Source organism: Quercus lobata, chromosome 9, assembly GCF_001633185.2.
Source record: "Quercus lobata isolate SW786 chromosome 9, ValleyOak3.0 Primary Assembly, whole genome shotgun sequence".
Lineage (NCBI taxonomy): Eukaryota > Viridiplantae > Streptophyta > Magnoliopsida > Fagales > Fagaceae > Quercus > Quercus lobata.
This window is the reverse complement of record NC_044912.1, coordinates 18,200,640-18,227,987: the sequence shown is the minus strand read 5'-3', so window position 1 is coordinate 18,227,987 and position 27,348 is coordinate 18,200,640. Positions and strand designations below refer to the sequence as shown.

The window sequence follows — 27,348 nt, the reverse complement described above, 5'->3', positions numbered from 1 at the left end:
TGAAAATAACTCATTCCAAACTCAACTGGTGCCTGGCGGGTAAGCAAAACAACCGCAGTACCGAAAGAAAGAACCGAAAAAAAAAAAAAAAAAAAAAAACAAATAAACAAACAAACTGACTGACCGTCCAAAGGCACCGTTGACAAAATCCACTCCGGTCCCGAGGACACGTTCGCCATTCCCTTCTCAATTCTCATACCACCACGCACGTTTTCCCAAGTACACAAACAAAACACGACTTCCCTTACTCTCACCGCACTAGATCCAAGCCCCCCACACACGCCCCTTCCCTCACTAGTCATTTCCATCAAAATAACAGTCTCTCTCTCTCTCAGTGCCTCTGATCACAACCTCGCGGATCGGATCTCAATTTTTCCTATAAATACACACAGAGACTCCGATCACTACGCTTCGAAGACTCGGTCTGATTGGTCCTCTCTCTCTCTCTCTCTCTAACCTCACCACCGTTTTTTTTTTCGTCCAAAGTAATCTTTAACAACAACAACAACAGATATCTTTTTAGGGTTTTATCTTTTTTTATTTTTTGATTTTTTATATTCCAATTTTCTCTCTCTCTCTCTCTCTCTCTCTCTCAGGGGCATATGAAGTTATGTGCACAGAACAACGTTTCGCATTTCACCAGTCTCTGCCGAAATTCGATTCTCTGATCAACTTTTTTCCCGCGCATTCTCTCGGAAAATGGCTGCCTCGCCGGTCAAATTCCTCTTTGGATTCTTGTTTGTTTCCATCACATTGTGGTTGCTCTTCATGTAAGTCCCTCAATTTTGCCGATTCTATTGGAATTTTTTTTTTTTTTTTTTTGGTGTGATGCAAATTGTTTTTCACTTGCATAATCGAATTGAGTCTGTAGAGCTTGTGTAAATTCGGGTCGCTGATCATTTATGACATCTGAATTTGAGATTTGACACCATTGCACGCGAAATCAACGCTAATAACACTTTAGGATTGGCCATGTTTATATTAGAATATGCTCTTAGTTCGTTAGGGGTGAATGCCGGTGGATTACCTGGTTCTGGTAGGAGGGGCTGGTTGCCCGTAGGTTTTACTGGCTAGAGGCGAGTCCAAACAATATTTAAGAAACTGAATATATTGAAATTTTATAGTAGAAGCATTGTAAGAATTTTTTGCAACAAGCCCTAGGTCAAATGGCACTTTGTCATCCCATAATATTTTGATGGACGGTGAGTTCGTGCTTAACTTTCCTGTAAAGAAAAGAAGCAACATGAAGTAATTTTGTTCATACTCTCTAAACCCTACAAATGTTATTATAGGGGACCCCTTATGTTGAAAACCTACAAATGTTAGTACATTGTTGCACATTTACCTCTTAATATGTAAACGCTACTCACTAAACTGACCATATAGTAAAATCAATGCTTGGAAGGTTTTTCAGCTTAAAATCCTTTCTTAATTGATCCATAGCTGTAATGTTAATATCTTCATTGGTTTTGACTTTTCCATGATCAATGTTATGCCCACCTTGCTCCTTCGCAGTCATCATTTTATTATTATTATTATAATAATTAACAATATTTATTAATAAGATTAAGTATAGCCCAAGTACATTGGAAGTATACTATAGGTACTTCAAAATCAAACTTCTAAGTACAATGATTAAGCAAATCTAAGAGGGTGGAAAAGGAAAATAAGCCTAAAGCTAGCATCCAATTTTACAAATATTTGAAAAACAGTATTTTCAGATCCAAAATAGTTCTTTCACATCCCTCAAAGCCACTAACATTCTTTTCTTGCCAAAGACACCACAACCGCCCTCCATATTTTTATATTACGATGTTGTTGAAAATGTCATTGCCAACATGCCAATAACTCTAGGACACTTTTTAGCTCATTGTCCTTGTAATGCATTCATTTGGTTGTTCTTGAAATACACGAACAGCTGGAATAGCTGTGCTGGCTAGAGCTTGTGGCCGTTAGCCACAAGGTCGGAGGTTCAAGTGTTGCGCTTATTATTATTTTTCACCTATCAAAAAAAAAAAATTGAAGTTGTTCTTGTGGTGAGTCATATGTTTGAGTTTCTCTCTTTAATAGACCTTGTGGCAGCAAATTTGCATGAGGGAATCCATCAGCTATCATTCTTGCAGAATATTTGGCTAAAATAGAACCTGCCAGCTTATCCAAAGTTTGTCTCATAGTACATAACTATTTTGGCTTTGCTTCCATGGAACACGTCATGTTACTCGATCATTGCAACTTCTATTCTACAAAATCTTGAGAAAAAGCCTGAAACCTTGAATTTAGTTCCATGACCATCATCTTGAATGAGAAATTTCATCAAGTAGTTGTTGGAGAAAATTTCTGCGAAGAACTTGTGGTAAGACATTGATACCAAATTGATGTAGGACACATTGGTGAATCTGCGTATGTGTGCTTGTGGTGGGTTAAGGTTTAGGAGGATTTTTGGATCTAGGGTTTAGAATTGTAAAAGAAAGGGTTAGTGTTTGATGAGATTTTTAATGGTTATTTAATAAAGAAATTATGTGGGGTTTTAGGGCTTGATAGGTAAGTGGACGGGCTTGACTTGAAGTTGTAGGGAAGAAGAAAAAGGGAGAAATTTATAGTGTTCAAGGGTTGTATGAATAGTACTCACGAACGCTAACACAAGAAACAAGGAGATGGAGGAAATAGAAAATAGAAAGGGAGAAAGAACACACAGAGTCCAACATGCCTAAATGCTCAAAAATCAATATTTTTATTAATCAACTCAACTTGTTCTTTGAGTCATTGAGCACAAATATATAGGACTCTTTCTTGTACTTGTAGTATTAGGACTCCTAGTTTGATTGGTAAACTAAAAACTTAATAAAAGATAATAAAAGGCTATGCTGGGCTCAAGGAAAATAAAACCTACTCCGAGAAAATTCTAGACTCAACAAACTACCAAATTATCCTTAATTTGCAGGGATTGCATAAATTACCATTCTATTCCTGAATTCAAAATTGACTTTAACTTATTAAATAGAAACCCAAATTAGAAACTTGTTTAATCCTAAGAGATATATAACTTTTTTTTTTTGATAGGTATCCTAAGAGATATATAACTAGAACTTTAAAACCACCCAACTTTACTTTAATTAGACTTCACACGTGGCACCAATAATATGTGTTGTATAGATGAATTTGCAAAGTACCAACAAATTAATCTTCAAAGGCTGCATAAAATCTTCATCTCTTTGTACTGGTTTGCCATCATTGTCATCATTTCCCTGATGTGCTTTTGTTTGTATCATTGCTGATATATGATTTAAGGATAACTTTTTGCCATCAATACCATTTTAAAATATTATCATTTTGTCATTGTCATGAGCACATCTTGAAGGATGATGTGATTTGGATTCATTCTTCATTGAACTCCCCCACTCCCCCTCCTCCCTCCTTTTCTCCAGCTTTGCTTCCAGGTTGCTAGCATGGGTTCTAAGCCGGATTGTGGGAGCATCTGTTAGATTTCGGGTTGGTGGATGGAAATGTTTACGGGACGTTGTGGTGAAGTTCAACAAGGTTTTTCTTTTACTTAGTAACTTAGTTAATTTGTTACTATATGCTTGGGTCAGCAATGTGGCTTATTTTTCTCCTTATTGCATTAAGTTAACGGCTCATAATAACGTCTAATGCTTTACTGGTTAGAATTCTCTCGAATCACTATTGGGGCAATGATTTTATGATTAACCAAATACTTTTGTCTGCTAATTTTTTTTAAGTTTGCAACCTAAAATCTATTTGGTTAACAAGATACAGTGGGCCAAATTGTTGGAAATGGGATGGTTTTAATGATGTTGACTGACAGATCCTTCCTGTGGTATTTCAATCTGTGCAAAATGTGGGTCACAAATACTTTACCCATTGGTGGTGCTCATTAATTGGCTCTCGTTTTTTGTTGTTCTTCCAATAAATGTGGGGCTACTTCATTTATTTCCATCTTATGGTTCTGTTTGTTTTGTTGTAATACATTTTTCAGGGTGAAATGTTTTCAAGGAAAATAACTTATTGTTTGTTGTTTGGATAGAAGTAAGGAACTGGTCTTTGGCTGTTTGCCCGGTACAAAAATGATTTTGAGAGAAAAAGAAAATGAGAGATGACAATCACCTGAGAGAACCATTGATCAACATTAAACTTGAGAAAGAGAGGGAAAAATCTTAGAGAGTGAGTGGAGGAGGAGTGACTGAGGAGGATTTGGAGACATAGGGAGCATGTAATGGTGTTGGAACCTGTGATGGTGCCCATGGAGGGCACACTTAAGGGAGATGTTAGCAATTTTTGGTGTTGAGGTGATGATGGATATATATTTTAAAAATTTTAAAATTTTTGGTTGATTAAGGAAAAGGTTTTCATTGATTGGGTTTTCAATTATACCAAGCAATGGAAATGTAGAAAATACTTTTTGGGAAATAATTTTAGACTGAAACAAACATGCATTTGCTTGGTTTCTTAGAATATCTCTTAGTGTACTAACTTCAAGGTAAATCTTTAGGTGGCCATGTAGATTTGAGCGTAGATAATTCTCAAAATGGACTAGAGTGCCTATCTATCTTCTTCTTCCTCTCTTTTAAAGAAATAAAATAACATATAATTGAAGTTACCTTCAAGAGACTTGAAAGATATCTTGTTTAAACTGGACTACTTCCAGTAAATAATACTGTTGTTGCTTTCCCTTGTCCTCCCCCTCCTGCTGCTCTTCCTTCTTGGCAAAGAAGAAAATCTGTCTCTGGAAACTTTTCAACATCCTATGTAGAAATATGGCGTGTTTGTTATGTTAGCAGATTTCTGTCTCTTAGCCTCTTAGGGACTATGACATTCATGATGTTCTGACTTTTATATTGACAGGGTGCTGTTGAATCTTTATCTGTTGGTGAAATTAGACTCAGCTTACGTCAGTCCTTGGTCAATCTTGGTGTTTCTAAGGATCCAAAGCTGCAAGTGTTAATATGTGACTTAGAAGTTGTAGTGAGGCCTTCAACTACAAGCACATCAAAGGCTAAAATTCGAAGACCACGCACCTCAGGAAGGGGGAAGTGGATGGTTGTTGCTAACATTGCAAGATATTTGTCGGTTTCTGTGACAGATTTGGTTGTGAAGGTATGTGGTGTTTGTCTTAGTATTCTTTTTGGATGATTGTTTTCCTGACTATTCTTTCATGATAATTCTAGATGTTATATGACTTATCTGCTCTTTGGATTTCATTGTTGACCAAATTGTTTGTATGGAGAGGCTTATAAGGATGTATGGTCACTTTGGACTCATGAAATCACTATAATGCTGTTAATTTTCAAGTGAATAAAATGAAAATGATACGCCATAGTTTCTTTTTACTTCGGAGTTTTTTTTTTTTTTTTTTTGGGGGGGGGGGGGGGGGGGAGTAAGTATTTCTGGCTAGTGCTGAACTTTAATGTAATTAGGTTTATTAACAACAAAATTGTTAAGATGTGTATTGCTGAAATTAAGGTTGAAAAGTTCTGAATTTAGAACAATGTGGTTTCTCTTTCATCCGCTAAAACAGTCCCTGGATTCCTTTTTGTTACTGTCTCTATTTGTGTCAAGGAATTCATTTGCTCATGGTTGTTGTCTCTTCAAATGTTGCAGACACCCAAAGTTACTGTTGAAGTTAAGGAACTGACAGTGGATATTTCTAAAGATGGTGGATCCAAGCCAAATCTAGTCGTTAAGCTACATATATTACCTATTTTTGTTCACATTGGTGAACCACAGGGTGGTTGTGACCAAGCATCCAATTTTAACAGTGGAGGATGCATTTCCACAGGACAGTCATCCCTTGCCATGATTGATAGATCTTCTGCTCCATTTAGCTGTGAAGAATTCTCTCTATCTTGTGAATTTGGTCATGATAGGTATCTTTTATACATATGTTCCTATCAATCTGTTGATTAATGGGAAACTTGATGTTGCTTTTTTTGGCTAACTTTGCAGTCAAGTATTGCTTTCTTTTCTGGGATTAAACATATTAAATATGGATAGTCTCTACTTGTTAACTTTTTTTTGTTCAAACTTTGATCTTGAATATGCTGGTTTATCAACCAAAGATCTTACAAATCTTTCTTTCGGGCGTAGGGAAGTAGGTGTAATTACCAAGAATCTGGATATTACCAGTGGGGAGGTCACTGTGAATCTTAATGAGAAGTTGCTTTCAAAAAGCAAGAGTTCATCAGACACTTTTTCTCATTCTGATAAAGTTATGGACTCAACTGTTGATTCTGTGGGTGCTAAAAGTCCACAGAAAAAGCAAGCTCTTGTAGGCCTTTCAAAGTACACGTCTATGTTTCCAGAAAAGGTTTGTCAATATATTTAAATTTTATTGTTGAATCCTAGTTGATTGGGATTGAAAGAAAAACTATTTCAGCATCATTGTCTTCCATTAGAATTCAGAAGCTTTATCAGTTGGACTAGCATTTAATGTTTTTCCCTTCTTAACAGACATTTTTATACAAATATATAAAATAATGGTTTTCTTTGTACTTCTGCTGGTTGACTATGGCAAGGCATTAAAATTTAATAAGTAATAAACATTAGCACCAGAAGTTTCTAGCCTGAGCCTGATAGGCTGCACAAATAGTTACTTATCAAAAAAGAAAAAAAAGAAAGCTGCAAAAACAGGTTTAATCTTTTGGGTTGATTGGATGAGCCTGTGGGAAAAAAACAATTCTTTAGTTGCCCTTGCTCCAAAAGCTTAAGCTAATAGGTAACTATGGATTTATTTACTTCAATTTACCAAAGGCTTTTTTTCTTTCTTTTCTTGCTCAAAATATGAGGCCTAATTAGAAGAAATTTTCATTATGTGATTCTCCACTCTGTAACCATAATTTCTAACTTATTAGACGGATTTATAGTTCTGGCATGATGGAAATCCAGCACTATTGTAGTAAAAACCTAGAACCAACCTGAGAGAATTTTGTAGTACTTTGTGATGTTTTTTTGGTTCATGAAAAAATTCTTTGAAAGAAAAGGAGTTTTTGGGCAATTTCAATTTGCAAAAGTTAATGAATCCAAAAAAATAGAAGAATTTTATTTTACTTAAAATATTTCAAATTAACAGGAGTTGATCTTATTGGTGACAAGATCTATAGTTGTTCACTCCCTGTGTACTTAGGCTATCTTTTGTCATCAATAAATTTTTGTTGTCAAAAATGAAAAGAAAGATTCTATAGTTGTTAAATCTGGATAAGTCTCAGGTGTAAGAGCCATCTTTTCTTCACCACTGGCTACTAGCAGAGCCATCTTTTCTGTCTTTGAAGGATCCTTGTATTACAGTTCCTCGGGCATCTCTTTTGCTATGTCTAACTCAAAACATATTTATATGATGTAACACTATCATTATAGTTATTTATGGTGCAAATTGTTTTACCATGTCTTATTACATAAGTTGTATTAGCCGTTATTCATTCTATGCATGTAGATATAATTGAGCATCTTCTTTGGTTCCTTATGGTAGTGATAATATCTTTATGTGTTTTTTGTAATTCTCAAGATATATAGAATATTGCTAATGAGCTCTGGCCAAATAGCACTTCCTCTCCCATAAGAATGGAGTGGAAGGTGAGGCCATATGTTCTAGAACCATTTGGTGCGTAATTTACCCATAATAATAAAAATTTATATAGAATTTTTCCTGGTTGTGTTTAATTGGAATGCATGAAAAGCTTAGAAAAATATGCAGACTGGTCTAAATGGTAACTAACAGAAAATAATGTTTTTAATTTATAGGTTTGCTTCGTTTTGCCAAAATTGGATGTGAGATTTGTGCATCAAGAGCATGATCTTGTTGTCGAGAACAACATCATGGGCATTCAACTAAAAATAATCAAATCTCGATCCAGTGAAGATGTGGGGGACAGTACACGCCTTGATGTACAAATGGATTTCAGTGAGATTCACGTATGGATATTGATGTTCTTTAAGCTCTATTGGTAATTTAGTTTTTACAACCATGTTACAGCATCATTTATCAATGGTGATTTTTTCATTATATTTCAGCTGCTCAGAGAAGCTGGTACTTCAGTTTTGGAGATACTGAAAGTTGATGTTGTTTCTTTTCTATACATACCGATACAGGTCAGTACTTTCAGTTAAACTATGGCAGCCCAGCCTAGTATTTCTGTTTTTTTATTTATTTATTATCTCTATACGTATTTGTTTCATGTTCAGAGTGTTCATTATTGTGAACACAATGTTCATTTCTTTTAATAAAAGTCTTATTACCTATCAATTTTCTTTTTATTTTTTATTTTAAGATACAATAGAATTTTGACTTATGGTGTCTACTCCATGATGATTGTCCTTTATCATCAGGTTAAGGCAGCAATTGGTTTTTGGCAATTATTATGCATTTAATGTGCACAAATCACTATATTGACCCAGAGTGTTAATATGAATGCTGTTGTATGTATAATTTATGAATAATAATACTTTATTTGGGTTTTACTTTGAAATAATTTTGGTGTCTCACTTTTGTGAGGTATCTGAAGTTGTTAAATCTTGTATAGGCAGTGCATGGTGTGTTTTTTTAATTCACTGTATATTCTTTGGTTGTGTTTACTATTCAGCCGACCTCGCCTGTTAGAGCTGAAATTGATATTAAACTGGGGGGCACTCAGTGTAACATTATAATGAGTAGATTAAAGCCGTGGTTACGCCTCCACTACTCAAAAAAGAAAAGAATGGTGCTTCGGGAGGAATTGTCGGCTCCTGAAAAGCCTCGATCTACTGAATCCAAGGCCATCATGTGGACATGTACAGTCTCAGCCCCTGAGATGACTATTGTGCTTTATAGCATCAGTGGTGTACCAGTATATCATGTAAGTGATCTGTTTACTAATTTATCATTATCACAGTTTATTTTATTAGGGAAAGTGTTTGAACCTGTTGTTTTGAGACGGTATTGTGTTATTTCTTGTTAGCTATAGGGCAGTATATGTTCCTAGAGTATCATTACCCTAGACCTATCTTTTGTCAAATTTAGAAAACCAACTCTTTTTTGATGAATAAGAGATGTCGAAGTACATGGTTAATGACTAAATTTACCATTTTCCAACCGTTTAAGTTTTGGGACAATTGGTAATTTAACATGGTATCAGAGCAGGAGGTCCTGAGTTCAACCCTTATCTCCTCCACTCTTCCTCCCATTTAAAATCTCATGTGTTGAGCCTCACCTATTAAAATAGAGTTTGAGCCCACACGTGAGGGGGAGTGCTAGAAGTATGTGGTTAAATGATTAAATTTTTCAATAGTTTAAGTTTTTGGGACAATTGGTAATTTAACAAGAGATAAATTCATTACCAAAGAAAAAGGAATACACTATATTATGTACATCCCAGCACCACACCAATCTGCTACACACAACCAAATGCCAAAACTAGACAAAAACACAGCAGCACTATAACAGCACTGCAATAATTAAATAAATTTATATAAATAAATAAAAATTCAGCAAGACTACATCATTTTAACAAATTGGCAAACCCAGTGACAGCACAGAAAAACTTCCTCAATTCTTGAAGACTTTAAAAGAGATGCACCAGTTAGCACATAGAACCTAATAGCCATAAGCTGACAATTTACTGACTAATTTGTCAGCATGATAGCGGAATCATGATAATTTTGCTTTGCACGAACCCTTAACATAAACAATATTAGGGTTTAAAAATTTTAAGTTAGCCACTATTTATGGCTATTAGCAAATACAGTGAAGGGGTTGACTGCTTGGAGTTCTCTGCCACTGTTAAAAGGGATGAAAGTTGTTGGGCCATGACAGAAACCTGATACTGAAGGCAGCGTTTTGGTCTCTGATTCACTTTTCTTATCATTACTTTCTATATCAAATTGCTCGACTGCATTCATGGAGGAGCTGTAAATTTCATTTGTAATTTTTTTTATGTTGGAATATAAATAGTAGATGACTTGACTTTGTTTTTGTAGATTTCCACCTGTGAAGTAGTTGTTTTATCTCAGTATTTTGTACTCTCTCACTGTTTGATGTGCTCAATTGCTCATCCACATTTGTATATCCCCTCCATTCTTTCTATAATTTTCCCTAACCTCCGAAGTTATGACTGCACAGTATATTAACTTCTCATTCCTAATTTAGGGTTGCTCACAATCGTCACATGTGTTCGCAAATAACATATCAAATACGGGAACTGCGGTACAGATGGAACTTGGTGAAATAAATTTGCACATGGCTGATGAATATCAAGAATGCTTAAAAGAAAGCCTTTTTGGCGTGGAATCAAATTCTGGTTCTTTAATGAACATTGCAAAGGTTAGTTTGGATTGGGGCAAGAAGGACATGGAGTCATCTGAAGAAGATGGTCCTAGGTGTAAATTGGTTCTATCTGTTGATGTAACTGGTATGGGTGTTTACTTAACTTTTAAGCGTCTTGAGTCGCTTATATCAACTGCTATGTCCTTTCAAAATCTCTTGAAAAAGCTGTCTGCATCTGGAAAAAGAACAACACAGAGTCGGGGAGGGCGTTCATCCAAATCATCAGGGAAAGGGACACGACTCTTGAAATTTAATCTTGAGCGGTGTTCTGTAAACTTCTGTGGTGATGTAGGTTTGGAGAACATAGCTGTTGCAGATCCCAAGCGTGTCAATTATGGATCACAGGGTGGTCGAGTTGTCATCAGTGTCTCAGCCGATGGAACGCCACGCTGTGCAAAAGTAATGTCCACAATTTCTGAAGAATGCAAAAAGTTGAAATATTCTCTCTCTCTTGACATTTTCCATTTCAGTTTGTCTGTGAACAAGGAGAAACAATCCACACAATTGGAACTTGAAAGGGCCAGATCTGTTTATCAGGAATATTTGGTGGAACATAAGCCTGCAACAAAAGTGACATTGTTTGACATGCAGAATGCTAAATTTGTACGTCGTACTGGTGGTCTGAAAGACATTGCTGTCTGCTCTCTTTTCAGTGCTACTGATATTATGGTCAGGTGGGAGCCTGACGTACATCTATCACTAATTGAACTTGTTTTGCAATTGAAGTTGCTGGTACATAATCAGAAGCTTCACAGACATGCTAATGAATCTGTGGAAGATGTCTCTAGCATGGGGGATACTGTGCATAAGAAAGAGGCCACGACGGAATCCGGACATTTAGATAAGCACTCTAAAAGGGAATCAATATTTGCTGTTGATGTAGAAATGTTGCGTATATCTGCAGAGGCTGGAGATGGGGTTGATGCAATGGTTCAGGTTCAGTCTATCTTCTCTGAGAATGCCCGCATAGGAGTACTACTGGAAGGGCTTATGCTTAGTTTCAATGGGACAAGAGTATTCAGAAGTAGCCGGATGCAAATTTCACGTATTCCTAGTGCCTCTATCGATGCAAAAGCACCAGTAGCCACCACATGGGATTGGGTAATCCAAGGCCTTGATGTTCATATTTGCATGCCATACAGGTTGCAATTGCGTGCCATTGATGATGCCATTGAGGATATGTTGCGTGGTTTGAAGCTTATAACTGCTGCTAAAACTAATCTTATATTTCCTATGAAGAAAGAAAGCTCAAAAGCTAAAAAGCCCAGTTCAATGAGATTTGGAAGTGTAAAGTTTTGCATACGCAAGCTAACTGCCGATATTGAGGAAGAACCTTTGCAGGGTTGGCTTGATGAACACTATCGGCTAATGAAGAATGAGGCTTGTGAATTAGCTGTCAGGTTGAAATTTCTTGATGAATATATCTCCAAAGCCAACCAATGTCCTAAAACAGCTGAAACAAATGATTCTGCTCAAGAAAAAAAGACCTACTTTGATGGAGTAGAGGTTGATGCACAAAAGCCATTAGATTTTCACCAAATGGAAGAAGAAATATATAAACAGTCATTCCGATCATATTACAAGACCTGTCAGAGTCTAGAACCATCAGAAGGTTCAGGTGCCTGTAGGGAAGGGTTTCAGGCTGGTTTTAAGCCTAGCACCTCCAGAACTTCTCTTCTTTCTATTTCTGCGACAGATTTAGATGTAACCTTGACTAGAATTGATGGTGGAGATACTGGGATGATAGAAGTTCTTAAGAAGCTTGATCCTGTCTGTCTTGAAAAAAATATACCATTTTCTCGACTGTATGGGAGTAATATTCTCTTGCAAACAGGTTCTCTTGTTGTTCAGCTACGAAATTACACATTTCCTCTCTTTTCTGCAACTTCTGGTAAATGTGAAGGTCGTGTTGTGCTAGCACAGCAGGTAAGGTTCACAGCTGCCTCTCTTTTCTACCACTTCTATGATTTTTCTTTTTTAGTATATACTCGCATCATTAAGATGTGTTTTGTTTAGGGGGAAATCTGTCATCACTGGATATGTGGAAATTTATGAATCCAATAAGCACATTATTTTTTATGCTGACACTTGCAAAAAGATAATCTATCTATAAGCTCAAGAGTTTTACTTCAGTATGTGTCCTTTTCAGAATAATCAACCTATATATTGCTAGATTGTTCTCTTAAATAAAAAGGAGAGAGAGAGAAGTTGTGGGGGGGGGGGGGGGTTCATCCATTAAAATGTAGACGAATTATTTCATTTAAAGGTAGACCTTAATTATCATTACTCGATTAAAATGTGGACCTTGAAGGAAGCATGTGTACCTTTTTGATCGGTGGCCATGTCTCACTTTCCACCCTATCAGGTCTCAACATTTTGTATTTATTCCGTCTTCTCTTTCACCAAATGTGATTCTACATTCCCTGTACTTCAATGAATGAGTATAGAATGGTTTGAAGACATGACATCTTACCTATCAAAAAAAAAAAGATATGACATCTACAACAGCTTTTGTTTGTTCGTATCTCTGGCTTCATTGATTGTGTTCTTATAATCATATAATGTCTCAACATCTAAGTTATGCTCTATGTTTGTGACTGTTCTCTCTTTGAATTAGGCAACATGTTTTCAGCCTCAAATTTACCAAGATGTCTTTGTTGGGAGATGGAGAAAGGTGAATATGCTTCGTTCAGCTAGTGGTACAACTCCACCAGTGAAAACATACTCAGATTTGCCTATATATTTTCAGAAAGCAGAAGTGTCCTTTGGAGTGGGATATGAGCCAGCTTTTGCTGATGTGAGCTATGCTTTTACTGTGGCTCTTCGCAGGGCTAATCTAAGCACTAGGAATGTTAATTCTATTCCAACTCAGCCGCCAAAAAAGGAACGGAGCTTACCATGGTGGGATGATGTAAGAAATTACATTCATGGAAATATCACCTTAATCTTTTCTGAAACCAGATGGAATGTACTTGCTACCACTGATCCTTATGAAAAACTTGACAAACTTCAAATTATCTCTAGTTCGATGAAGATCCAACAGTCAGACGGTCGTGTTTATGTTTCAGCAAAGGATTTTAAGATGTTGTTGAGCAGTTTGGAGAGTTTGGCAAGCCGTCGTGGTTTAAAACTTCCTAGTGGCGTGTCTGGTCCGTTACTGGAAGCCCCAGCCTTCACTCTCGAAGTTACTATGGACTGGGAATGTGAATCTGGAAATCCACTTAATCATTATTTATATGCACTTCCCATTGAAGGGGAAGCTCGCGAAAAAGTTTTTGACCCCTTCAGATCAACTTCTCTGTCCCTCCGGTGGAATTTCTCTCTTAGACCCCTTCTTTCATCATCTGAGAAACAATCCCCACCTTCCACTTTGGAAGATAGTGCAGGTGTAGATGGAACTGTCTATGGTCCTCCTCATAAGCTTGAGAATGTTTCAAATGTTTCACCAACATTGAATATTGGTGCCCATGATCTAGCATGGATACTAAAATTCTGGAGCATGAATTATATTCCTCCTCACAAATTGCGTTCCTTCTCTCGCTGGCCTCGTTTTGGAATTCCAAGAGCTGCCAGATCAGGGAATTTGTCATTGGACAAAGTAATGACAGAGTTTATGCTCCGCGTAGATGCTGCGCCTACTTGTATGAAACATATGCCATTAGATGATGATGACCCGGCCAAAGGACTGACATTTAATATGACAAAGCTGAAGTATGAACTCTGTTACAGTCGAGGTAAGCAAAAATATACTTTCGAATGCAAGCGTGACCCTCTTGATCTCGTTTACCAGGGTCTTGACCTTCATATGCCTAAGGCATTCTTAAATAAAGAAGATAGCACCAGTGTTGCAAAAGTAGTTCAAATGACAAGGAAAAGCACCCAATCTGCATCCATGGATAGAGTTCCCAGTGATAAAAGTAACTCTGTGACTGGATGCACCGAGAAGCATCGTGATGATGGATTTCTGTTATCATCTGATTATTTCACAATCAGAAGGCAGGCGCGAAAGGCTGACCCTGCTAGGTTATTAGCCTGGCAGGAGGCTGGAAGAAGAAATCTTGAGATGACTTATGTCAGATCTGAGTTTGAAAATGGGAGCGAGAGTGATGAGCATACACGATCTGACCCAGATGATGATGATGGGTACAATGTCGTAATAGCTGACAATTGTCAGCGCATTTTTGTTTATGGCCTCAAGCTTTTATGGACTATTGAGAATAGAGATGCCGTTTGGTCCTGGGTTGGTGGCATATCCAAGGCATTTGAACCTCCAAAGCCATCTCCTTCTCGGCAGTACGCACAGAGGAAGTTACTTGAGGAGAATCAGCTACATAGTGGAGTTGGAACGCATCAAGATGATGTGCCTAAGCCCCCTTCTAATAGCCACAGTGCAAGTGTTCCCTCTACTCAAAATGCTGAGACTTCATCATCTCCTTCACATTCAGTTAAAATGGAGAACTTGTCAGTTTCTGCTGCTGGTAAATCTCAACCAACCTTTTGATGTTTTGGTTTGAAGAAATTAGTTAGCGATGCATAATTGCTATTAGAACTGGTAACATCTCATTAGTGTAATTTACTCTAGGGTCTGTTGCAAATGATTGCCAGCAGCATTGAACTCATTTCTAGCTATATTTTGTCATCAAGTTATTCATTAGAATCATATATTCTACTACCAAGATTCAGCTAAGAGCCATTTATTTTTCATGATTAGCAATGAAAAAATTAAGCATGGCTGATTCTGAGGAGGATGGTACTCGTCATTTCATGGTGAATGTTATTGAGCCACAGTTTAATCTTCACTCGGAAGACGCCAATGTAAGTTGTAAAGGATACTTCAGCTTCAGATTTTTTTTTTTTTTTTTTTTTGCATGAGATTTTTCTGTCAAAAAGATTATTGTTTACTTTGGTTTTTCTGGACCTTTGTTTTTGCTATTGTTAGGTCAATGTTCTGTAAGTTTGATTTCACTTATTTATTTTTTTGATAAATAAGAAAAATTTTATTTAAAAAAAAAATACTACTTGCAAAAAGACATGAAGCAGCAAAAGTAATACAACGGAAACAAAAAACACGAAGCAGCAAAAGTAATACAATGGAAACAAAAAACATGAAGCAGCAAAAGTAATACCATGGAAACAAAAAACCATATATAATTCAGCAAAAACAATCAGCAAGAAGCTAAGTAAGCTTATGCCAAATGCACACTCACTATGTTTTTGCAAACAGGGTAGATTTCTGCTTGCTGCAGTCAGTGGTCGTGTTTTGGCCCGATCATTTCATTCAGTCCTCCATGTTGGTTATGAGATGATTGAGCAGGCACTTGGTACTGGAAATGTACATATCCCTGAATGTCAACCTGAAATGACATGGAAACGCATGGAGTTCTCTGTCATGTTGGAGCATGTGCAGGCTCATGTTGCACCAACTGATGTTGACCCAGGGGCTGGATTGCAGTGGCTTCCAAAAATTCTTAGAAGCTCTCCAAAAGTAAAACGTACTGGTGCTTTACTTGAAAGGGTTTTTATGCCCTGTGATATGTATGTTCGATACACAAGGCACAAAGGTGGGACTCCTGAACTAAAGGTAAGACAGTTACTTTCCATTTGATGGTTTATTTTGATATCAATACCAATAAGCTCTGGCTCATATGGCACCTCCTCCCCTTGTTAAAGCAAGATGGAGGATGAGATTGTGTGTTCACTCAGTGGGTTCAACTGTAAGTTACCTATGAAAAAAAGATTTTATTTGGATATCATACCCCAAGTATATATTTTGACGTAATTTCCCATCATATAGGTATGTGTGCAATTACATGCATGTGTGTGTTTGTACATATGTGCACGCTTATTTAATAAATCTTAAACTCTCACTTGTGAGACTTAATGCATTCACAAACATACATGCATTTTTGTGTGTGTTCAAACAAACATTAAACTAGGTTCTCATTTGAACACTTTAATTGCAAAAGCTTTTGCATCTTTCTGTTGCAGGTGAAGCCTTTAAAGGAGCTCATTTTCAATTCTCATAATATAACAGCAACAATGACATCTCGGCAGTTTCAGGTCATGCTGGATGTGTTGACCAATCTTCTTTTTGCACGGCTTCCAAAGTGAGTATATGATTTTTTTTTTTTTCTTAATTTCTCATCAAATTAAATATGTGCTCTGGGTATAAACAAGTTGTGTGGCATTGTCTGACCCTTAAAGTTATTTGATTAACATATGTGATTCAGACCTCGAAAAAGTAGTCTATCATTGCCTACTGAAGATGATGATGATGTTGAAGAGGAGGCAGATGAGATGGTTCCAGATGGTGTTGAAGAAGTAGAACTTGCAAAAATCAACCTTGAAAAGACAGAGCAAGAGCAGAAGTTGCTTCTTGATGACATTAGGAAATTGTCTCTCAGGTGTAGTACATCCAGTGACCTATATCCAGAAAAGGAAGCTGATTTGTGGATGATAACTGGAGGAAGATCTACCTTGGTGAGAAATATTCCTTGCAAATAACCTTTAAATAGCTAGTTTATGACAGTTTATGATTCTAATGTTAGTACTGTTTCTTTGCATATTTCATGATCAACCTTCTTGCACCAAAATAATGATCAATTCTTCTAGGGTTTGAGATTGTTGTGCTCTCCGATCTTTCTTTTGTCTATAGAGAACTTTATTTGCTTAGGTCACCAATAAACATTTCCTCAAAATTTAATATGGTGCAATCATATTGTGCTTCAGCCTTCAGGATTTTTGCATTATAATATGGTTGAAGTACATGTTTCCTCTCTTTTCTCAGCAGAATTATGTAATTTCTTGATCTTAAATTTATTGGGAACTAAAATGAAATCTTACATTTGGATTCATGACTTGTAAATGGGAACAACTATATCCTTAGGAACTATGGGCACACCTTTTGATGCATACATTTTACCAAAAATCGCAAAAATATATCTATTAAATCATATCTTAATAAACCATTTTCAATCCAAAATGAATCTGAATAAAACATTTTTCTTCTCTTTTTTTCCTTTCAATTTTGTAAAAATAAGAATTGTTAACTTTTCATCCCTTTGCCATAGCTTTTCAAATCTTCTCATTTCAATAAATATTTTTACTTGTTATAAAAAATAGATATAATTTTTAGTAGCTCTCTCTCTCTCTCTCTCTCTCTCTCTCTCTCTCTCTCTCTCTCATGTTGTTGTTCATGTTTACATGTGTATATGTTTGTTTTTCGTTTAAATATCACTTTTCAAAATATTTTATAGATTATAAACAGTATGAGCTTCACTATTCAGGTGCAAGGTCTAAAGAGAGATCTTGTAAATGCACAAAAATCAAGGAAGGCAGCATCTGCGTCATTAAGAATGGCACTGCAGAAAGCTGCTCAGTTACGATTGATGGAGAAGGAAAAGAACAAAAGTCCCTCATATGCCATGCGTATTTCTTTGCAAATTAACAAAGTTGTTTGGAGCATGCTTGTAGATGGTAAAGCTTTTGCTGAAGCTGAGATTAATGACATGGTGAGTTTCTGAAGATGTTCAGACCTGAATTTATTTATTTTTTAAATCTAGCGAAAGATCTGTTAGTATTTTGTATGATTCCTGTTGTATCATGGCTAAATCTTTCTCTATACAAAAGAATTGTGTTCTTTTTATGTGCGCGCACACCTACGCGTGTGATAGATTGATAACTCTGAGGAAATGGTATTAATGTTGAATATTCAAGTAAAAATATAGATGTTTATAAGGATCTGTGGTCAACTTTTTCCATTATTGTATTGTTCTTGTTTTGATTAGATTGTTGGACAAGTGGTGATTGTTCATCAGGTCAGGTGTTAAGGATAACCTTGTACAATTTGAGAGAGAAAAAAAATAATTTTAATTAATTTTGCATGTCTTCATTGTGGGAAACTATGGTTAGGATTTATTGCTCCCCTGGTATTTCTTTTGAAAGCTACTTTTAACCACTTACCAATTATCGTTGAGTTTAGGGAGGTTGGAAGTGAGTCAATGGACTTAGAGCTTTATTATTTGTAGTTCTAAGAACCTTGTGGATGTTGTTCTACAGCACTGGCAATCTTCACATGCGGTGGGTTCTACGGGTTCTACATGCAAACATGCTACCTTTAGCAAAATAGTTTAGGCAAAATTTATATAAATAAAAGGGTTCTTGGGAGGTAGGGGGAGAGGAAGTTTAAAGGCACTCAAATCAATGTTGGTGATTGATGGCAATGAGGAGGTGCACACTATTAGCTCACAATAGAGATTTAGAAGACAACAGCAGGCCACATTGGTGACTAATGTTGGGAGGCAATACTTTTTTTTTCACACTAGAGAGTGGGAGAGAAATGAGTTTTTTAAAGATTAGGCACTTGGAAAAGCAGATTGTGGATTTTTCTAAATTCATCCACTCAAAGCCTTTTTCATGTCAACTTAAGAGTTTTGTTTTGTTTCATTTGTGCCATTTAAAGTACTATATCTCAGTGGTTAATGAAGATTAAGATTCTAGTTTGGAAGGACTTGATTTGGAATTTTCCAATTATTGTTGGAGCATATGATGACCGTTTGGTCGTTTAATTGACCATCTTTGTTTGCATGAGTTTGATGTTCTTGGTGGATATTCCTGGTTTGGATGGATTTCTTTTGTATTGTTGGATATCTAAGCTTCCTGACATATGCTGTTTATCCTTCATTAATGTTTTAGGAAGTGCTATGCTTTATAGTGTTGGTAGCATTTAGTTTTTCAGCTGATTCATATTTATAATTTTTCTTCCCACCAGATTTATGACTTTGACCGGGATTACAAAGATGTCGGTGTTGCTCAGTTCACAACAAAATTTTTTGTTGTCAGGAACTGCTTGACTAATGCCAAGTCTGCTATGCTTTTATCTGCATGGAACCCTCCACCCGAATGGGGAAGGTATGAACTTTTTCCTGTCTGTTGCATTTGGTGGTACCATTGGCTATTAGTTTTTTTTTTTTTTTTTTTTTGATAGGTAAGAAATAGTATATTCAAAAAACTGCTAGATGCAAAATAGCACCAGCAGAGCAAAAGAACAAAAACGATAAAAAGGCAAAAACAAAAAAAGCATTAATTACATAGAAGAAGAGAGCTAAGGAAAAAAGGAATAGAGTCACTAGATGTGAGTCCCCAAGCCCTAGCCCAATCAAAAAGGGAACCAGAAAAGAGAGCAAGCAATTGGTCTTCAAATCTATCCAAACCCTCAAACGTCTGCCTATTGCGTTCCCTCCAAATACACCACATCAAACACAGTGGAACTAGATTCCAAATGTAAGAAGAATGCTTCCCCAACCAATTCCACCAACTAAATAGACAATCTTGCACCATACGCGAGGGAACCCATGAAATCCCAAAAATCCTAAAGACAAAGCACCACAGCTGATAAGCCTTTCCACAATGTAACAACAAATGATTCATTGTCTCACCGCAACAACAACACATAATGCACCAGTCAACGAAATCAAAGCCCCTGAGTCTCAAGATTTCTCCTGTGAGGATCCTGTCCCATGCACCTGTCCAAACAAAGAAGGAGACACACCGGGGTGCCTTAACCTTCCAAATACCTTTCCAAGGAAAAGCAATGGAAGAAGAGCCATGTAACTTATGATAATATGAGCGGATAGTGAAATCCCTTTTTTTTGACAAGTTCCATCTCAAACAATCACCATCAGTCACGGAAGGTAAAATGGATGCCAAGAATCGAAAGAAATCATCCACCACATCTGCCTCCCCATCATTAGGACCCCAAATGAAACGAACATCCCAAGTTCTCCTTTCCCCTGCTCCTCGACATATCAGAGATGATTCTATGGATGCCTCTCTGTTTGCAGCAAGGTTGGAAAAGCCAAATGGAGAGGAAGATCTCCGCACCACCTGTCTGTCCAAAATTTCGCTCTATCTCCCACCCCAACCTTATATTGGACATTTTTGTTAAAAACTTCCCAACCCATCCAGATACTTCTCTACAAACCACACCCATGAACACCCCTTCCCAACTTAGAGGTCCACCCCCCCCCCCCCAAAATTCTTCCCCAAATTTCAAAGCTACCACCCTCCGCCAAAGACTATTCTCCTCGATCCCAAAACGCCAAAGCCACTTTCCCAGTAAGGCTTTATTTAAAGTGGTCAATTTCCTAATACCCAAACCACCGTTAGCAATAGGCATACACATCTTATCCCAACCCAATAAATGGGTCTTAGAGTCACCCCACAGGAAGTCCCTTTGTAGCTTCTCAATTTTGTTGGCCACGTGTAGGGATGGTGAACAAAGATAAAAAAAATAGGTGGGAAGACTATAGAGCATACTTTTAAGCAGTGTCAACCTACCACCTTTAGATAAATACAACTTCTTCCACCCTGCCAACTTCTGTTCAAATTTCTCCAAAATAAGGTTCCAAATAGAAGGGGACTTATGGGACGCTCCCAACGGCATACCAAGATACGTCATTGGCAAAGCCCCAACCCTACAACCCAAAAACTCTGCCAAAGCCTGCACATTATTTACCTCCCCTATAGGAACTATCTCACTTTTAGCTACGTTAACCTTCAAACCAGTCATAGCCCGAAAACCAAGAAGCAGCAATTGAACATGAAGGACTAGCTCCACCTTTGCATCACAAAACAAAATAGTATCATCCGCAAACAGCAAGTGGGAAATGCATTCCCCTCTACCACTCCTACCATCCGTCCTAAAGCCACTAAGTAAACTTGCCCCCTCCGTTCTCTTCACCATCCTACTAAATACCTCTATCATAACTAAAAATAACAAGGGAGACAACGGATCACCTTGTCTCAATCCTCTAGAACTACCAAAGAAGTCAGTTGGAGACCCATTGACCAATACAGAGAACTACACTGTAGAGATACAGGTTCGAATCCAGCTACACCATTTCTCCCCAAAGCCCATTTTCTTCAACAACTTTAGAAGCGCCTCCCAATTCACATTGTCATAAGCTTTTTCAATATCTAACTTACAAATCACCCCCGGAATCTTACTCTTCATTCTGCTATCAACACACTCATTGGCAATAAGAACTGAATCGAGGATTTGCCTACCTCCCACAAAACTATTCTGAGATTCAGATATCAGTTGATCTAACACCATTTTCAATCTATTTGCCAAAACCTTGGCCAAAATTTTATATAAACTCCCCACCAAACTAGTAGGTCTGAAATCACGAATGTTGGAAGCATCATTCGCGAAGTCATCGGAGCTAAACCCAATGGAGGAACTACTATATAATTCCATCTGAGCCACCACGGGTCCATTGGAGTTAAACCCAGCAGAGAGAATGCCCTCAAACTCCAACGGAGCCGCCGCAGGACCATCGGTGCTGGTCTCAACCTCCAACCCATCCACCGCGGGACTGTCGGGGTCAAACCCAGTCACCATCTGAGCCACCGCGGGTCCGTCGGAGTTAAACCCAGCAGAGAAAATGCCCTCAAACTCCAACGGAGCCGCCGCAAGACCATCGGTGTTGGTCCCAACCACCAACCCATCCACCGTGGGACTGTCGGGGTCTATCCCAGTCACCGTGAGGCTGTGTGAGCTCCTCGGAGGCACCGAGAAGCTCTTTCCGCCCATCTCGGCCTGAATCCAGTCCAACTGTGACCTCACAGGACCTCCAGCCACCTAAGTCAGCAACCCAGAGCTCGTCGAAGTCACCAGTGGGCTCTCCCCAACCTTCTCGTAAATATCGGCTGAGGGTAAAGGCTCTACAAGCTTATAAGAACATTCCCCGGGCTCAAAAGTATTTGGGCTTACGGTGATCGGGCCTGAACTAGACTTACTAATAGTCTGTTGGGCTGCCAACTTGTTGGAGCCCACACCCAGCAAACCCTTGTCAATTTCCTTACAAGCCTTTGTCACCCCCCTAAAATTCTTATCTCCCCCTTTATTTCTATCCCAGGAAACACGTCTCCTTCCTTTCACATCAATCTCCACGATAAGACCACTCCCAATCCAGCAAGATCTCCTTAAAGCACTCCTCTTTCCATTTTCAGCTTTAGAATTCAAACTGAAGTTTGGTGGGATACGTTTCCTATCTTCTGCCAGATTTTGCTCACCTAAATCTGACACCACATTAATGCACTGCTTCCTTTTAACCCCTCCTCCCACCACCAACATATCAGGCTTACCCACCAGAAATTCCCCCACCTTAGCATCTGAGAATCTTGGATCCATCTCCAACAACCCCCTTGACAGATTCTGCTTCTCCACGGACTCCCTGAGTCAAATTTTTATCCTTCACCATGGTTTTAATGAGTTGTGACTGAGTCACAACCCTTGGCTGCACCTGACCCTTCACGATTTCAGCGAAAGATCGAGAGGTATGAGGCCCGAACATTCTCCTCTGTGGCAGAGACACAAATTTGGCCTGACCTGAACCACCTAAAGCATATTGGTCAGGATCCAACATCTTCCTCAGTTCAAGCCCAAAGACCTTCCAGCCATTTTGTGCTTTGCCTCCAGGAATGATAACAGATCTTCTGTGCCCTCCAACTCTGAGTTCAGACACTAAAAGGAACTGACCAAAGGCATTAGCACCTCGCTGTAAAGTGTACGCAGTGTCTCCTTCCCTAAGCTTAAAAAACTGTTTGGGATTGACTCCGACCACCATGTGTTCTATGTTCTTCATCAACCATACAGCTGCATTCTTGCCCATGAATATTGACTTCATGAAGTGTTTGCCCCGTTCAAAAATACGTAAGGAGAAAAAATTTCCTCCTTCCTCAACCACCAATTGAAAAAGCTTAAATTCAATGAAAAAACTACGGATACCACCCATAACTCTCTATCTCCAATACTTAAATATTGTTTATGAAAACAGCTGAATCCAAACTCTCCCACCATTGGCTATCAGTTATTCCGTTCATAGTAAAACTTTATAATCTTTTTTTCCATTTTCATTTTGTTTTGGTTCCTAAGAACAAACGTTTTGTGGTTCTACTTTGTTCAGTGTCTCCAACAAGTATAAAAATACAACAAAATTTTATTTTTAAAAAGGAAATTCTTTCTAAAGGTCTTCCTTGGGTCCTCAAGAGGAGCAGAAACTACCATCCTAAGCCCTATAAATCTTTAACTGTATGATTTTTTCCCCTGTTATCCTTTGGGCATAAGACTCTTACACTTATCTAACTTTTCTGGCTGTAGAAAGTTCATGCTTCGTGTAGATGCAAAGCAGGGAGCTCCAAGAGATGGGAACTCTCCACTTGAACTTTTCCAGGTGACTAGTTTTCTTGGTTTCCTTTGGAGTATTATTCTTAACATCACTGTTTTCAATAAATAAGAACTTCTGTTATGTTTTAAATTGTTAATCTTTGGGAAGTGTGTTGGGTTAAAAATTAATTACACCAACGCAGCACATATTATTAATATAATGCTTCTAATACATTCTGACTAATTTTCCCCTCACATGTATAATACTCATAACATAAAATTGTTTTTAATTGTAATTTGTGGATTCTGCTTTCTTTTTACATGCCACACCTTTCTGGCATTGCCACACCCTATGAATACTAGCACTATAATAATTTTTTTTTTCCTTGGGGCATGAAGAGGCTGAATATGGAATATTTTGTAATAACTTCTGCTGAGGATGTTCCGTAGTTGGAAGTTTGAAATGATTATTTGAATAGTTTCTGTTGAAGAAGCAGCTTTTGTTTATAAGGTTGTAATTTGTATGTTTTAAGAGTTTATTGCTTGACACCAGCTATTTCTGTACATTGTAGGTAGAGATTTATCCCCTTAAGATCCATTTAACGGAGATGATGTATAGAATGATGTGGGAATATTTCTTCCCTGAAGAAGAGCAAGATTCACAGCGGCGGCAGGTTAGTTGGAGACATCCAGGCTTTGAAATTTGTTGTTTTTTTGTTTTGGGTTATACCAGCCAATAAAATAGGAACAGTTACTTTGTTGTAGAACCTAAGGAAATTGATGATTTACATTGTGGCGTGCAGGAAGCATGGAAGGTTTCAACGACTGCTGGTTCAAAACGTGTAAAGAAAGGCTCATCAATCCTTGAAGCCTCTGCATCAAGTAGTCATTCAGCAAAAGAGTCTGACATTGCATCCAAATCAAGTGCCTCTGCCCCTGTTACCAATCAACCTTCTGTCCATGCTGATTCTGCTCAAGTAAGTTTCCAAATATCTTCTGGCATTTGGTATTAAGACATTGTATAAGCAAACGTAGTTAGCACTCTTCCTAGGCCTGGATATCCAGGAATTTTATATTTTATGAGGGGGTGAATTATAACTTTTTTGTTTATTCTTTCATATATATATATATATATATATTGTCACTCCATTTTCTTATAAGTTTTATGAAACTTGTGGTTACCATGCAGGCATCAAAGTTGCAAAACATAAAAGAAAATTCTACTAGTGGTTCAACCTCAGAATTAAGAAGAACATCATCCTTTGATAGATCATGGGAGGAGACTGTTGCAGAATCTGTAGCTAATGAACTTATCTTACAGAGCATTTCTTCCTCAAAAAATGGGCCACTTGGTTCTGTTGACCAACCAGATGAATCCTCTAAAAATAAGTTGAAAGAGTCCAAAGCTATCAAATCTGGTCGATCCTCTCATGAGGAGAAAAAGGTAGTGAAGTCTCAAGAAGAGAAAAGATCTAGACCTCGGAAAATGATGGAGTTCCACAATATCAAGATAAGTCAGGTTGGTTCAGTTTTTGTGTGGTCAAAATCAATAATTTTGTCTTGCTGAAATTTGTTTTTTTAAATCAAACTCTGTATATTTTCTGGCATAGGTTGAGCTATTGGTTACCTACGAGGGATCAAGGTTTGTTGTAAATGATCTGAAGTTGCTTATGGATACATTTCATCGTGTTGAGTTCACTGGAACTTGGCGGAGACTGTTCTCACGAGTTAAGAAGCATATTATCTGGGGAGTCCTGAAGTCTGTCACAGGAATGCAGGTAAGGGTTCTGCATACATCCTTTTTAGTACTTGTTCCCACTGGATCACATCTGCAAATTCTAATAATCCAGGATATATGACTAGGCCAGTATGACAATGTTATACAAAGTCTTCCAACTATTGCAAATATTAGCTGGATTATTCTTAAAGCTGTACCTTCTCATATAGAACATAAGAAAGGAGTTATTTCTCTCATCAGCATTATCATACAGATCTCTTATGTCTTTATATATGACATTAGCAAGTGAACTTACAAGTATAATGGTTCTAGTATCTTCAAATCGATGGCAAAACTACAATCTTTAACCTTTTCACTTTAGAAATCATTGTCATGGTCTTTCCATTAATCTTGTAGGGTAAGAAGTTCAAAGACAAAGTACACAGTCAAAGGGAATCCAGTGGAACTGGTGTTCCTGATAGTGACCTAAATTTCAGTGACAATGAAGGAGGTCAGGCAGGGAAGTCTGATCAGCATCCAATTTCCTGGATTAAGCGTCCAAGTGATGGAGCAGGTGATGGATTTGTCACTTCCATCAGGGGACTTTTCAATACTCAACGTCGCAAGGCCAAGGCATTTGTGTTGCGGACTATGAGGGGTGATGCAGAGAATGATTTCCAAAATGATTGGAGTGAGAGTGATACAGAGTTTTCTCCCTTTGCTAGGCAGCTCACCATAACCAAAGCTAAGAGGCTTATTAGGCGGCATACAAAGAAGTTCCGCTCAAGACAAAAAGGTTCGTTAAACTGTTATTGCCTTTTCACTTCATTTTGATGATTATCACCTTTTTGGTTTTCATTGCATCTATAGTGATGATTTATAGGGATATAAACAACAATTCCAATCCCTTCACTCTTAGAGCAATCAGTTACACTTGTCAGAAATATCTGGTCATTTATTTCCCAAGATTCTGGATCTTTGTATCTTGTGAACTTAACCTAAGTAGATTTGGTTGGAGGATTTTTCATACTTAGCCTACTGACTGGAGGATTTAAACTCAAAATGGATTTAAATCAGATATGACTTGTTTATGTATCAGGTTCATCCTCCCAACAGAAGGACTCACTTCCATCATCACCAAGGGAGACCACTCCATATGAGAGTGATTCTTCTAGTGGATCCTCGCCTTATGAGGATTTTCATGAATAGAAGCATCTCTATAGCCGGGATTTGTCGAAGGCCTTTAAGGAGTACACATCGCAGGGTCCATCAGTACCTACTCAATTGAGGGGGTACAGAAATTGAGCAATTGTAGTTTGTTTGGCTTTGTGAGCACCCTGGATGAAGGGCTTGAGAGATTCATCCTGCCACATTATCTTCAAATATAATGCCAGATGGGGGACACCAAGAATGGACGAGATGAATATGTGCCTTTAGGGATATCAAAGTTATCAACTAGAAACATAATGGCTGGAGCCTACATTCAACAGTGATTCACTGCAAGGACCCGAGTCGAACACGCCTGCAGCTTAGTCCAAGATCCTAAACTCTCTTGGCCCAAGGGAAGAAATAATCCCTATGCCTCAAGGGGGTGTCTATTTGTATATTTTTGTAGCTTACGTAAAGGGAGAGAATTGAGTCTCCAAAATTTTTGAGTTACCACAATTTTGTTATTTTGTACATACATTAAAATATATTTTACCCAATAGAAATAAAGTTATATTTCCTTCTGCGTGTGTGTGTGTGGGTTTAATAAAATCCAACAGGATGTGAAAATGATGTATGGCAAAAGTTTTGGTTCCTTAACTGCGACAATAGCTTTCACCAATAACGGGGGATCCTGTATGCTCTGTTAAGACTGTCTGAGTCATTTTTTTTGGGCCGCAATTTGGATCTCTATGTATGTTCAGTGCAAAATTGGGCTTAAAGTATATTTGGATACAGTTTATTTTGTTGAAACTGAAAAATTATTGCTGAAAGTACTGTAAATAATGAATAGTGTCAAAAAATGCAGTAAGATTTATGTATAATAGAAAAAATAAATTAAATAGTGAAATAATTTTAATTTATAATCCTAACTCAAATGTACACTTAGCTTTGGACTCTTATCTTGGAATTTAGAGTACTCTTTTTAAGGTGGGCTTGGACAAG

The 27,348-nt window shown here is 37.6% G+C and overlaps 1 protein-coding gene across 4 annotated transcripts; it reads left to right on the top strand.

Annotated features, from left to right (window-relative positions):
- Window positions 1–114: 114 nt before the first annotated feature.
- Window positions 115–26,931, top strand: LOC115959884 (protein SABRE). 4 transcript variants are annotated; one of them, XM_031078529.1, is made up of 24 exons: window positions 115–431; window positions 597–770; window positions 3,426–3,537; window positions 4,861–5,112; window positions 5,617–5,882; window positions 6,103–6,322; window positions 7,753–7,923; window positions 8,023–8,100; window positions 8,592–8,843; window positions 10,133–12,235; window positions 12,927–14,787; window positions 15,021–15,124; window positions 15,534–15,890; window positions 16,298–16,416; window positions 16,540–16,789; window positions 17,596–17,820; window positions 19,080–19,219; window positions 23,475–23,547; window positions 24,053–24,154; window positions 24,284–24,457; window positions 24,670–24,999; window positions 25,091–25,258; window positions 25,615–25,993; window positions 26,297–26,931. In XM_031078529.1, exons 2-24 carry the CDS (start codon window positions 700–702, stop codon window positions 26,404–26,406), a joined length of 7,917 nt encoding a protein of 2,638 aa, XP_030934389.1. In that variant the 5' UTR covers window positions 115–431; window positions 597–699; the 3' UTR covers window positions 26,407–26,931. The 4 variants fall into 4 exon arrangements, with proteins under 4 accessions (XP_030934389.1, XP_030934391.1, XP_030934390.1 ...); XM_031078531.1 differs by having other exon boundaries at window positions 115–422; window positions 26,297–26,919; XM_031078530.1 differs by having other exon boundaries at window positions 115–485; window positions 26,297–26,919.
- The last annotated feature ends 417 nt before the right edge of the window (window positions 26,932–27,348 follow it).

What these genes read in the sequence shown, in the direction of transcription:
- LOC115959884 (XM_031078529.1), top strand. Translation starts at nt 700, where the DNA reads ATGGCTGCCTCGCCGGTCAAATTCCTCTTTGGATTCTTGTTTGTTTCC. An exon ending in TGACAGATTTGGTTGTGAAG is followed by an intron (nt 5,113 to 5,616) that starts GTATGTGGTGTT and finishes CAAATGTTGCAG; the next exon opens with ACACCCAAAGTTACTGTTGA. An exon ending in CTTTTTGCACGGCTTCCAAA is followed by an intron (nt 16,417 to 16,539) that starts GTGAGTATATGA and finishes TATGTGATTCAG; the next exon opens with ACCTCGAAAAAGTAGTCTAT.